We start from the raw sequence: 12,867 nt of genomic DNA, 5'->3' as shown, positions 1-12,867 counted from the left end.
CCCCCAGGAGCCAACGCCAGCGAATAGAACGTCACAGGAAAGGACTTAGCAACGGCGCGGCGAAGGTAACTAAGCCGGAAAGCGCACGGCGGCTTGACGCCATCGAGTTCTGCGGCCACGGCCAGAGCGCCGCGCACCATAGAGACGGCCTTCTGCCTTGTTCGCTCGCTGGTGCTGCGGCGGGGCAGAGGAGGCGGTCCTTCCGGCGGAGGCGAGCGGCTTGCGGACGCTCTCGAGCGCCCTCGGTGGTGAGTTGGCGGCGCTGCGGCCGGGTCCTTTCCCCCAGCCGCAGTTGGTCCCTGCTCCTCCTTCGCGCCGGCCGGCGTCTGCCTCCTCCCTCCTCCCCCGCCCTCTCGGCGGCGCTCGGCTCCGCCTTCCCGGCTCTCCCCTTCCTTCTCCGCCTCCTCAGCGCTCGGGTTAGAATATCTATGGGGCGAAACGTGAGGAGATGAATCTGAGAGAGAGCGAAACTGGGGCGCGCAAAGCAACGGAAGCGGCGAGCCGCCGGGGCCGGGTCATGGGGGCTTCGCCACAATAGAAGCGCCCCCACCCGCTCCGCCCCTGACTCCCCCAAATCCCCGAGTCACAGGATGGCGGAGGCCCCGGCGGCCCCCTCGCAGATCGAAGCCGGTGAGTCCCCCGGGGGGTGCCGAGCGGGGGGCTCGGGGCCGGGGGGCGGCGGCCGCCGGGGCTCGGGGGGGCGGCCCTTCTCCCGCCGCTTCTCTGATTTTCTCCCCCCCCCCCCCCCCCCCCCCGCAGAACTGTATTACCTGATAGCCAGGTTCCTGCAGTCCGGACCTTGCAATAAATCCGCTCAGGTGAGCAGCCGCCGCGGCTTGTCCGGGGGGCGCGGGGCGCGGGGCCGCCGCCGCCGCCGCCCTCGGGAGCCGGGAGGGTCGGGGGAGCGGCGCGGCTTGTGCCCCGTCGGGGGGCGCGGGGGGCGGCCGGCCGGCTCCCTCCCCTCACGCGCCGCGTTTCTGTGTGTCTCGCTCCAGGTGCTAGTGCAGGAGCTGGAGGAGCATCAGGTACCGGGAGCCGCTGCGGGAGCCGCGGGAGCCGCTGCGGGGGGCGGGCGGGGACTGCCGGGCGGCGGGGAGGCGAGAGCGGGACGGGCCGGGTCGGGTCGGGGCGGGTCAGCGGAGCGCCGCCCGACGGACTCCGTCCTCTGCAGCCGCGGCCCCCCCCCCCCCCCCCCCCGGCGGCCAGGGCAGCCGGGGCGGGGGCGGAGCGGGCGGCCTGGGGGGGGCGGCGGGGGCGCGCAGTCGGGGCCGCCGGCAGCCGCTGAGTGTCCGTCCCGTCCGCTCCCGCCCCCCCCCGCCCCCTAGCTGATCCCGAAGCGCCTGGATTGGGAAGGACGCGAGCACAGCAGAAGCTTCCAAGACCTGGTGAGTAAAGTTTGCTCCTCCAACTTGGCCCGACCGCGGCCGCCTGGGCCGGGCGCCCCCCCGCCCCGGGGCGCAGCGCGCGCTCCGACCCCAGCCCCGCACTGAGCCCCACGCCCCCAGCCCCCTGCCGGGGCGCCCTGCCCCTGTCCCCCCTGCCCGCAGGCTGCCAGAAGCCGGCCTAGGGGGTCCCCTCCCCCCCGCCGCGCCGCGGCTCCCCCCCGGCACGCTCGGGGGGCTGCTGCTGGGGGGACGGGGATTTCGGGGTCGGGGGTACACCACCCTCATCAGGGAAGGCCCTTTGTGGGGAGGGGGCAGAGGGAGAAAAAGCAGAGGGTTATCTCGGGGCACGTACCAAGGCCTGACGCTGGCCAATAGCAGCGCCGCTAACAAGCTCGGCTTGGGCATCGCTGGAAGAAAACTCTTTCCTGGTTGGCCCCGACTGGAAATACGGGAACGGAGGCCAGCCTTCAGTCCCTTTGGACGAAGAGGAGGAGAGGACACTGAAAAGGGGGGGGGGGGCACGGCCACGACACAATTAAAAACCCTAGGCTGAAGGAGCCTCAGACCCCCCCCCCCCAATTCCTCCCCTTGGAGGACTGACCACCAATCTAGGGTTTTCGGTGTGTTCAATCTAGTAGGAAAAGAAATTACTCAGATCATCTATAAATAAGGCTTGCGTGACTCGATTTCTCATCAAAATGGTAATGTGTACGTTAGCTTTTTTGTGACTTGTCAAAACATGAATTTAGATTGCTAAGGAGCTGCTATATGGTAAATATAATTTAGATTTTGACAAAACTCCAAACGCATTAGACTCTTCATGTTCTTTCTCACAATCTGTTTTCCTCAGTTCATGTGTACCTATCTTTTTTCCGTATGTTCCCACTGGACAAGAAGAAGAGATTTCAATTTCCTTCTCAGTCTAACTATTGGTGCATTGGGTAGCCGGGCAAATGGAATAGAGATGTGTATTCAGGCTTCAAAAATCAGTATTTCTTTAAATGGGATTGATTAAAAATTAGAGGGGAAAGGTGGTCATGCACAAAATACTTACGGGAGGTTAAATGAGTCTGAAGTAGCAAGAGAGAGAGAAGTTCCACAGTTACCAAAATAAATTGTCTTCACCTCAAAAATGAATAGTGAGTGTCTTCTCTGGCAAGGCAAGTTAAAATGATGAAACAGTATCAGCCATTTCCAAATATTTTGGCAGATGTTTTTCCTTGTAATTTTGAAGGGAAGAGATAGTACTTGCTTTTTGATTGGCAACTTCTACTTTTTAAGTCATTTAAATACAAAATTTGTAACCCTGAAGTGAAACTTATGCAAATTGAATAATTAGAAAAATGAGTACATTGATAGTTCAGCCTTACTAAATTTTTGGTCTTACCTGCCAGAAATGAACAAAGAAAAAGTTGGCTAAGAATGATTTAATGTTTTTAAGTTTCTATTTTCCTACCTTCCTTGCTTTTAAATTAATTAGATTAATTGCACTAGTAGATTTGAATGTAAATGTTCATGGCAATAGGTATTAATAGAAAACCCTTCTTGTTTAAACTATTTCTGATGGTCTCCCATTGGTATTGGACAATTTCCCAAATAGATCATTTTGAAGTAGTGATTTAAGACACTTTTGGTTAACCATAATATTTTGTAAAGCCAATTCAGATTATGTCTTCAAAGGGCAGATAAGGTACAGCAGGGCTGGGGCAGAATTTAAACAGCAGTAAACTTCACTGACCCAGAAGTCCCTGTAGGTAGTGTTACTCAATTACATTGCTGACTAATAATACATATTTGAGCACTGAATTGAGTAACATACTCTCAGGACACATCAGAAAATAGAAAAGTTTTATATCTGGAATATTCTATGTGCATTAATTTTGTAAACATTTATTGGGAAGAGAAGCTGGGGTAAAAAAAAAAACCAAAACCAAAACCCAACCCAAGAAGTAATAAAATAGAAATGTGTAAGAAAAAGGGAAAGGAACTTTCACCAAGAATGGAGTATTCCTTGTAAAATTAGTGACATTATTTTGTTTGAAACAAAGTTTATGTTAGCTCCTTATGCTTTCTATTGTTCCCATTTTAACTAACATGATTTGCTTAAGAGACTACTAAAAGAAGTATCATAGCCTCATAATTTTAAGAGCTAGTAGATAACCCTTGGAGATCACCAGTTCACTCCCTTTCAAATGGGTACCAGGCCTTAATGGTCTTTGTCTGACCTGCCCAAGATGTCACAGTACTCCAACCCCAGCTTTCTTAAATCTACTAAATTCATCTTTACAGTAGACAAAGCTGCTAAGAAAACAAAATTGGATATCTTATACTTCTTTCTTAACTTTGCTGCAGCTATGCCCTTGCTTTCTAGATTTGTGGAGCCATAAAAACACTTAATAGTGTTTTACTCCTAATTTACAAGGCAGTAGGGTAGGAGTGAAGCATGGTTTTTGTTAAAAGCCAATATCATTGAAGAAGAGATATCTAGATCTGAAGTATCCACTTAAGAAAGGATACCATGAGATATCAGACAAGAAATTTTGAATGTGACTTTCAAAATAGGTGCATTTTGTGTTCATAATCAGGGATTTTGAGAAGGAACTCTTCTACCTATTGGAAAATTTCATTTGAAATATTTTGTAAATGTTAACAGAGGCATTTCTGTTTTCATACTTGCTGCTCCTCACTTTTGTTGATAACAAATGAAAATTAACTGTTTTTTGATAGTTTTCTTTAGGTATGCAGTTTAAAATGGCTTTAGACAAAAACGATAGATTTTATTTGAGAACACTGAAAGCAAAGGTAAATTGCCTACTAAGAAGAATAATAAAAATCATTTTCGCTCATTATATGCAAAAACCAGTTGCAACATTCACTTTTAAAACCTTGAGTTCCAAATTCTCTCTCTTCCTCCTACCCCAATCCTCCTCTTTGTCAAAGCAAGTTATTTGATAGAGGTTAGAAATGTGTAGTCATGAAAACATTCCTTTCCACAATAATCATTTTGTAGAACTATATGCATATCTTGCCCCCCCCCCCAAAGAAAAATCTCAAGAAAATAGTTACAAAAAGTATGCTTCAATCTGTATTCAGATACTATCAACTCTGTCTTTGGTATGGCTAGTGTTTTTTACAGTAAGTCCTTCAGTTGTCTTGGGTCACAGCATAAATAACTTTGAAAGTCCTTTTAACAAAAAACTAAGAATAGATAATGAATGTTTTAAAATAGTATTTTTAAAAATCTTGGAGATTTTAAATCTTTTAAAAGTTTCAGCAGAACAACAGCACCAACTGATTTTCATTATTTAGATGGAGGTAAATCCATGGCTCTAATCTTATATCAGTAAGGAACTGTAATAAGTCTGCAGAGGTTTATTTTTTTCCCTGCCCTCAGGCTCTTTGTTCACTCAGCCTTAAGAATAAACTTGCAAAGATTATCATGTAGTTCCTAGATGGTTCACTTGCAAACAATTTTTTTTTTAACACCTTTGGCTTCTACTGTTTAGTAGAATGGGCAAGTGATAGTGAAGAGTGTAGTTTATTTGTAAATGTTGAAGCATTTTAAGCTGTGTGTTTTCTTAACTAGCATGTGTACACACAGGGAGGGGGCACTATTTTTTTCTGAAGACTTTTGCACTAGAACAAAAACCACCTGCCTGAGTTGTCATTTTGGCCATGAGTGGCATAGAACAATAACCATTGGGTAGAGTGCTAAGTCCCAGACCTGGAAGTAAGCATTGTGTATGCAAGGCAGTGCTCGAGTGCTTGAGTCCTTTCTAACTTGCTAAATTCACCTGGAGGCCCATGCTTTCTCCAGGGCTTGGCTGGTCTACTCTTGAAGATGTTGGATGTTTAGTATCTCTAGCCAATGATGATCATCTTTTTAAATACTCATAAAGGCATGGGATTATGGAGTTAGAACTAGAAGTGTGTCTCCTTGGAACATCACTAGACATTAATAAACTGAAGTCTACAAAGGTGACTCTTGTAAGGCCACAAGATAATAAATATCAGAGCACTTAAGGGTTGAAATCTTGGATTAAGCTTGACTCCCAAGATTCAGTACCATTGTTTTTACCCTGGCTTTCTAAGAGCTATTCTTAGTTTTTAAAAAAAATGGTACAAAAAACCCTTTGCCTTCCTTTTCTTTTTTTTTCTTTTTTTTTTTTTTCTGTTTTGGATTTTTCAAGCAGTGGGGTTAAGTGACTTGCCCAGGGATTGGATCTAATGCTAACCTTTCTGATTTGAACTCAGGTATTCCTGACTCCAGGGCCGGTGCTCTATCCACTGCACCACCTAGCCACCCTCTTGCCTTCCTTTTCAATGTAAAGTTTAGTCTTTTTGGTCTTAGGTGGAGGTACTAATCTGACATGCCATTCCTCAGCACTATATACTTTTCTCCTGCCTTGTGGAGGGATAATATAGTGATGTGGAAAGAATCCTACCTGCTGTTTGGGCACACAAGGTATGACTTGGAACCATATTCCATGGTGACCTGGTTGACCTTGAGTAAATTACTTCTCTCTGAGCCATCTTCATCTCTTAAAGAGTGGGAGTTTTTGGACAAGATGACCGTTAGAATTCCTCTAAAACACCTCAGGTCCCAAACGCTAGCAAACCACTACAACCCGAGGCCTAATTTTTAGTCTAAGCCAAGTTTGTTAGAAGTGCAAGGAAAGGGGTCAGCTTTTTGCAAGAGTCCTTTTTTTGGGTGGGCAGGAGTTGAGTTACAACTCAATGATAATGCAGTCCTTTAGAAGGACTTTCAAAGTGGTTGAATGGCTCACAGCAATCCTATGATTTGAGTTTTACAAGAATTCTCTCCATTTTACTAAGTAGAAATTGAAGTTCTGCAGAAGATTGGGGGCAGGATTTCATCTCCAGTCTCCCTTGCCCTGCCTACATGGTCAGATACCCGATGTTTTGTTAATCTCAAACTGCGACCAGAACTTTTTAATCAGAATAAGTTGTCAATGGGTCTAGTTGTCACAGAAAAGCAACAAGGGCTGAGATATGAAGCTATTTGTCACATTCAAGGATAAAATAAATACTCTCTTATCATAGCAATCTGAAGGAATTTGGTCAGTGGAGACAAAGTCTTTGTATGTCCTTCGGTGATTATGTCAGGAGTTAGTGTCTTGATTTGTTGTTGCTATCTTTTTAGTTACCAACTGTCCTTCCCTGGGTTACCACACCAAAGAAGGCCAGATATACTTACACATATAGATAAAGCATAGTCTACATCTATTTGTCAATCCTTTCTCTGGAGTTGGCAAGTATAACCATAGTGCATTTATCATAAGCCATTGTGAACAGTTAAACATTGTTTTCCACCTTACCCCAAGTTTCTTTGCTTTTTTTTCCATCCTAAAAAAGTTTAAATTCAAAAATTCAGAAGAATTGAAAATCCAGTGAAGATAGTTTGGCATTTCAGAGCTCAACAATAAGCAAGAGGAGTGGTGACTACCTACTACTGGAGAGCTAATGGTTTTTGACTCTTAACTCTTGTATTTCTCTGATTGCCTTGGTTTCATCTTGTGTTTTCCTCATTTCCTCTCCCCTGTAATTGTCTAGGATATGAAAATTGATCTTATTTAAATACTCAGCTTTTTGTTTTATCGGTAGAAAAATTTCTCAAGTTTTTTTTTTTTCTTAAATCACTTGAGAAAATAAAATGAGGTTAAGTTTAACCTCTTATATGTTGTACCATACCCCCAAACAGTAATTTAGCTACTATTTTTATGGTTTGATTTTTTTTTTCTTCTATGTAGGAACTTTTGCTAAGGGCTTCCTTTTATGGGGTGTGTCCAGGAGTTTTATTCTATCTTGAGATGCTATTAGTGTTTCTTTGATTTTTTTTTTTTGCAAGTCAATGGGGTTAAGTGACTTGCCCAAAGCCACACAGCTAGGTAATTAGTAAGTGTCTGAGTTTGGATTTGAACTCGGGTACTCCTGACTCCAGGGCCACTACTCCATCTACTGTGCCACCTAGCCACCTCTGCTATTAGTGTTTCTGAAGGCTTTTAAGGACCATCTTACACAGTTTCTTGAAATTCCTGTCCATGCTGTTATCTGCTACCTGGTGAACAGGCTTAAAAAAGGAACCCAAACGAATGGCTGCACTAGCAGTTGCTTGACAGTTGTGTTTTTTTTTTGTTTTTTTTTTGTTTTTTAGGTTTTTGCAAGACAAATGGGGTTAAGTGGCTTGCCCAAGGCCACACAGCTAGGTAATTATTAAGTGTCTGAGACCGGATTTGAACCGAGGTACTCCTGACTCTAGGGCCTGTGCTTTATCCACTGTGCCACCTAGCCTCCACTGCACCACCTAGCCTCCACTGCGCCACCTAGCCTCCCCTGCTTGACAGTTCTAAACAGGCCTCTGTTTGAGGGGACACCTAAGTAAATACTTTGTGTGGCCAGTACTCTAATCAAACCCCATAATTCTGATGGCTTAGACACCTAGGTTGCTTTTGTTCTAGATCAACAGTTTTCAAGGAGGCTTAAAAATCTTGATTCTCATGATGACTCATTATCTTAAAATTAACCATTTTGGAAAGCTAAAAGAATATAAACACTTGTTTAAATGGTTGGAGGACAGTGAGATTTCTTGGAAAGAGTAATACATTTGGACTGAAAAGACTGTGCTCAAAGGGACTGTGAGGAAGGCCTTGAACCTTTCAGTGTGTTCACTGTTAAATCAGAAAGGTTAGCATCAGATCCAAAAACTAAAATGGGAGTCCTTAGAACTGGGCAAGTCTTGGCTCCGCCACTTATTAAGGGACAAATCACCTTTGAGAACCTGTTTCTCTCCTAAAGGGGGATCATTTGCAAAGTTAGGTACTTCAAATGAGAGAATAACACCTATGTTTTTGATGGAGCTTCTGATTTAGTTATCTCCAAAATTTCTTACTAGACTGTTCTTAAAGGTCAGTATATTACAGATCCAAAATGAAACTCTGTCACACAATTAGGCATGGTATAGGATTTACCCTACTTTGGTTATACTTTTTTTTGCTTGCAGATTTCAAAACACTTAATTGCATCTAAGAACTGTAGTTTTCCAGAGAGAAATCAGTGGGACTAAAATTACTGATCCCTACAAATTTGTTTTAAGCAATACCTGTTTTTAGCTGGTATATGACCTGTTTTCTTTTTGTTTTTGTTTTAGTTTTTTTTTCAAGGCAATGTGTTTAAGTGGCTTGCCCGAGGCCACACAGCTAGGTAATTATTAAGTGTCTGAAGCCGGATTTGAACTCAGGTACTCCTGACTCCAGGGCGGGTGCTCTATCCACTGTGCCACCTAGCTGCCCCTATGTGACCCTCCTACTCTTGTGATTTGGATTCATGGGGAAACCTGATGTCAGTTTTTTATAGCAAAGGAACCCAGAATTGATAGATGGAAGGAATCATACTTAAATAATACTCAGTTGCCCCCTTATTTTTATAGTTGTAGAAATGGAGATCCAGTGAGGATCTAAGACTAAGGTCTCAGAGCTAAGAGGTGGCAGGGGCAAAACTTTGAATTGAAGTCTTCTGATTCCAAGTACCTGATCACACTGTCACCTGGGCAGAGGGTTTGTGGGGCTTGTATCCCTCTCAATTCTTGAATAAAGGTTAAAACTGAATCCTTCAAGGAGGAATGTGCTTTTCCTGCTATACTGACGTCCATCTCCAGTATTCTTCAGAAAAGTGTTACTGTGGTTCCTTGGTCAAGTCAAATTATAAGCACTTGCTACAAGCCAAATACTGCTTAACTCTGTGGGGGGGGGCGACAAAGATTTTCTCTGGCAGGGATGGGTTGATGCATCTGAATAAATTGTGTGCAACTAACAGTTGGGCTTGTGATTTAAAAGACATTTAAAAATGAGTTAGATCAGTGTTGATGTCCAGATAGTTTTTTTTTTTTCTTTGCAAGGCAGTGGGGTTAAGTGACTTGCCCGGGGTCACAAAGCTGGGTAATTATTAAGTGTCTGAGGCCGTATTTGAACTCAGGTCCTCCTGACTCCAGGGCCAGTGCTCTATCCACTGCACCACCTAGCTGCCCCCAGATATGTTAATTTAAAGTTCCTAAATTGTTAGGTTCAGCCAAATTTTGTCATTTTACTCATCTTATATAAATTTCTTATTTAAAAACAATTCTTCATTAGAAAGCATTTAAATACAAGAATGTTTCCAAGGTTTTTTGCTAACTACAAAACATTTTTGTATGTTTTAGGTTACAGCCAATGCACACATTCCTCCAGACTACCTCCTAAAAATTTGTGAGCGGATTGGTCCCCTCTTGGACAGAGAGATACCTCAGAGTGTTCCTGGGGTACAGACTTTACTAGGTGTTGGCCGCCAGTCTTTGTTGAGAGGAACAAAAGGTAAGACTTTTCTAGCCTCTGGGGGTGACAAGCAGATGGAAGAGGGGGAGATTGTGAAAGGTAATTAAGACTTGGCAGATAAATGACATATCTTGTTGATATTCTTGGGTACCTGGATAATGGAGAGGAGTGCCTTGGGTAGTTAGCTAGTACAGATAGCTCTGACCATGGGGGGAGAGTAAGAGGCCTTTGTAATCTTTGCAGACAGAAGAGTGAAATCTGCTACCTCTGGGAAGGGACATGTCTCAGTGGCAGGAGGTGGCCTCACTTCCAATAGTCAAGCTTCCAACCTCATGCTGAATGCTAGCTACTGCTCTGCCTCTGCTTTGCCTGTGAATGACAGTATTGGTTTCTAATCCCACCCTGATAAAGTTAGCAGTTCCTCAGAAATTTAGATGCTTAGGATGTACAAATAAACTAGTTTCAATCAGTAAACATTTATTAAGTGCCTGTTACTGAGGAGGCAAAAAGAGACAAAACATTTCATTTAAAAAAGCCAAAAAAGTTAGCCATTGCAGTCTCAAGAGCAATACTTGTAGTGAAAATGTAGATGATAACTTAGGTCATGGATTAGATGTTGGTTTTTTTTTCCTTTAGGTTTTAAGAGTGCACTATGGAACAGATCTGCCTTTGCAGCTTTCTGCTGTGGTCGGCCTCCAGAGTTGCCTGCAGACTATACAAGTACCCCCAATACTGGTAAGTGGTAGATGGGAGAAAGTCATTTCCTTTCTTCCTTGTAAATCTCAAATAGAAGAATTCTCTTGACTATTCAGAGAACCTGGTGACATTATCAGGTTTCATATTGAATCTCCCTCTTCTCAAAATGTTGACCAACCATAACATTTTTAGGTGTCTATGTGTAAGATGCCCTGTGTGGCTCTAAGGCTACAAACTATGAAATCCTGTACTGTTAGAGCTTCACACTCTACTCAGGAATTGAGTCATTCTCACGTGAAGCACTTTCTTTTTCAGATATACATATGTGAAACATGGATGTTAGTTTAACTACTTATTTATGCATAGAGATACCATTCAGCTCCTAGCTCTCTTTACTGAAGATATTTTTGTTAAAGGATTGTGTACCGCTTTGCTAAATTGTTTTTACAAATATTAAATAAAGCAAACAGTTGTGGAAATTTGGTAACTGGTCATTTTGGTTCAGGTTGTTTCTAGAAGTTTGAACAGGAGGCTCCTTTTGCCAAGGCTGAGGAAGTGAGATTTTACAAGTCATTTCATTATGTGAGTCTGTAGAGTATAGTCTCTTGTTATTTTGCCAGGGAGAACTTTTTTATGTGTGGGTGAATGAGCAGTTTCTAAGTAATGCTCATTCATTGTTAAATTTTTATGTCCTTTTGGACTTGGTATGGATTTGTAACTAAACAGATGTCTAGCCATGGTACCCTACCTCATCCTCTTAGTGATCTAGGATTTATATTTCAAAGCTACCACCTGAGGGTGAATAAAACCTGGCTTATCTTTGAAAGGCTTTGTTTACCTAACTGGGTCCTGACCTTCTCCCTTTTCCTTTTCCCCTTGCTTTTCTTACTGGTACCTTTTTTTCTTACTGTGTGTGTCCATTTGAGGACAAACACAGATGGTTCCGTTATACACTAGCTTTCCTCCTATGGGAAGAAACTTGGGCCTAAAAACTGTATGTAGTTGAGGTGGGTCAGAAATACAGTTAACTGGAGCCAGCCTTGCAGAAGTTTCTAGTGCTATTCAGTTAGAGTACTAACAGGTGCTTCCTGTTGTCAGCAGGTGGGCAATCTACCCTCTTGCTCCTCCCTCCCCAGGCTTTGGGCTAATCAAATTTATTGATACCCTCCCAGAGTGCTGTCCCTTCCCTTCTCCCTTCTCCCCCCTTCTTCTCCCTCCTTCTCCCTTCCCCCTTCCCTTCCCTTCTCCTTTTCCTTCCCTTCTCCCTTCCCTTCCCTTCTTCCATAATTGATTGTCTTATCTCTTGTTTTCTTTCCTAGCAAGTTTTTTAAAATATTTATTTATTCTCATTTTGTTCAAATGTTTTTATACATTAATAAAATGTTCTTGTTTAAGAGTAAACAAAATATTATATTCCAAGCCCTACGAGCTTCCAATGTAGTTGCTGTAAAATACCCCCTCTCCCCCAAAAATATAGATTTGCTTGAGCAATAAAGTAAAGGGGAGAGAAAAAATTAAAATTAAAAAAGTAATAGTAATAATTGTAGGTATGGCCAGGTGGCACAATGGATGGAGCACCAGCCCTGGAACCAGGAACACCCGAGCCCATATCCGGCCCTGTACACCCAACAATCACCTCCCCCTCCTTCCCATCAACACACACCTGTCCTTTTAGCATCCCCATTTTTCATGTACTTATTTTTTTTTATAAGTCCCATCCTCAAAAGTCAAGCAGAATCAGTACAAGAACCTGTGTTTTAAGAAGAAAGGTTTTGTCTTAAGATCTATTTACACCATCTTCCCCTGTGAGCATGTTACCAGTGGTTTAAAGTTACCCCCTCTTCTTAGCCACAAGTTTCAAGAGGGCTTCGTCTACCCTACCTTCCTCAAATATCCCTTGGATCACCAAGAGAGGATCCATTTATTTTGGCTTGGGACCCAATTTCTATCTTGTGCCTCTGGTGAGTGTGGTCATTTTTGTGAGGGGAAGGAATATTTCCTTAATATTTTTCCTAATACCCTTGACCCCTTAAGTTTTCCTGGTAGCATTGAAAAGGAAGGTCTGACTTAGAATCAAAGTTAAAAAGGATGTTAGGGTCTGTATAGTTAACATTTTACATATGTGGACATTTCAGTCTGAAAAGGTATAGTGATGAGCCCTGAGGCAGGCAGAGGCATCGACTCCTCTTGTCTTGCTTCAGAGTCCATTTGGGGAGAACTCCCTGCCTATTTCTTAGTTTTCTGAGAGTCTACCTTGCCCAATGAGAGAACCCTGGGACACTCAGAATAAGCAGCTCTACCTTAGTAATGAATTTCAGGGCACCTTGACACACTTTTCAGTCCTTTCTTGTTCTGAGTAGGTAGATTCATTTGCAGACCCCAAATTTACCTATGCTTTCCCTTTAAATGTGAAGCTAGTAGGTTTTAAAGAGGGTTAACAAATGTTTATGGAGCAGGTA

General features: G+C 43.6%; 1 protein-coding gene across 1 annotated transcript in view; it reads left to right on the top strand.

Moving 5' to 3' along the window:
- Positions 1 to 438: 438 nt before the first annotated feature.
- BRWD3 (bromodomain and WD repeat domain containing 3) overlaps positions 439 to 12,867 on the top strand; it is a 114,749-nt gene continuing 102,320 nt past the window's right edge. The window contains 6 exon segments of the mRNA XM_074205417.1: positions 439 to 630; positions 760 to 818; positions 996 to 1,025; positions 1,326 to 1,385; positions 9,601 to 9,751; positions 10,349 to 10,447. Of these exon segments, the coding sequence (XP_074061518.1) occupies positions 591 to 630; positions 760 to 818; positions 996 to 1,025; positions 1,326 to 1,385; positions 9,601 to 9,751; positions 10,349 to 10,447 (439 nt within the window). The 5' untranslated portion in view covers positions 439 to 590.

The sequence above is a fragment of the Macrotis lagotis genome, chromosome X, assembly GCF_037893015.1.
Source record: "Macrotis lagotis isolate mMagLag1 chromosome X, bilby.v1.9.chrom.fasta, whole genome shotgun sequence".
NCBI lineage: Eukaryota > Metazoa > Chordata > Mammalia > Peramelemorphia > Peramelidae > Macrotis > Macrotis lagotis.
The sequence above is the reverse complement of the archived record's forward strand: the minus strand, read 5'-3'. Positions and strand labels throughout refer to the sequence as shown.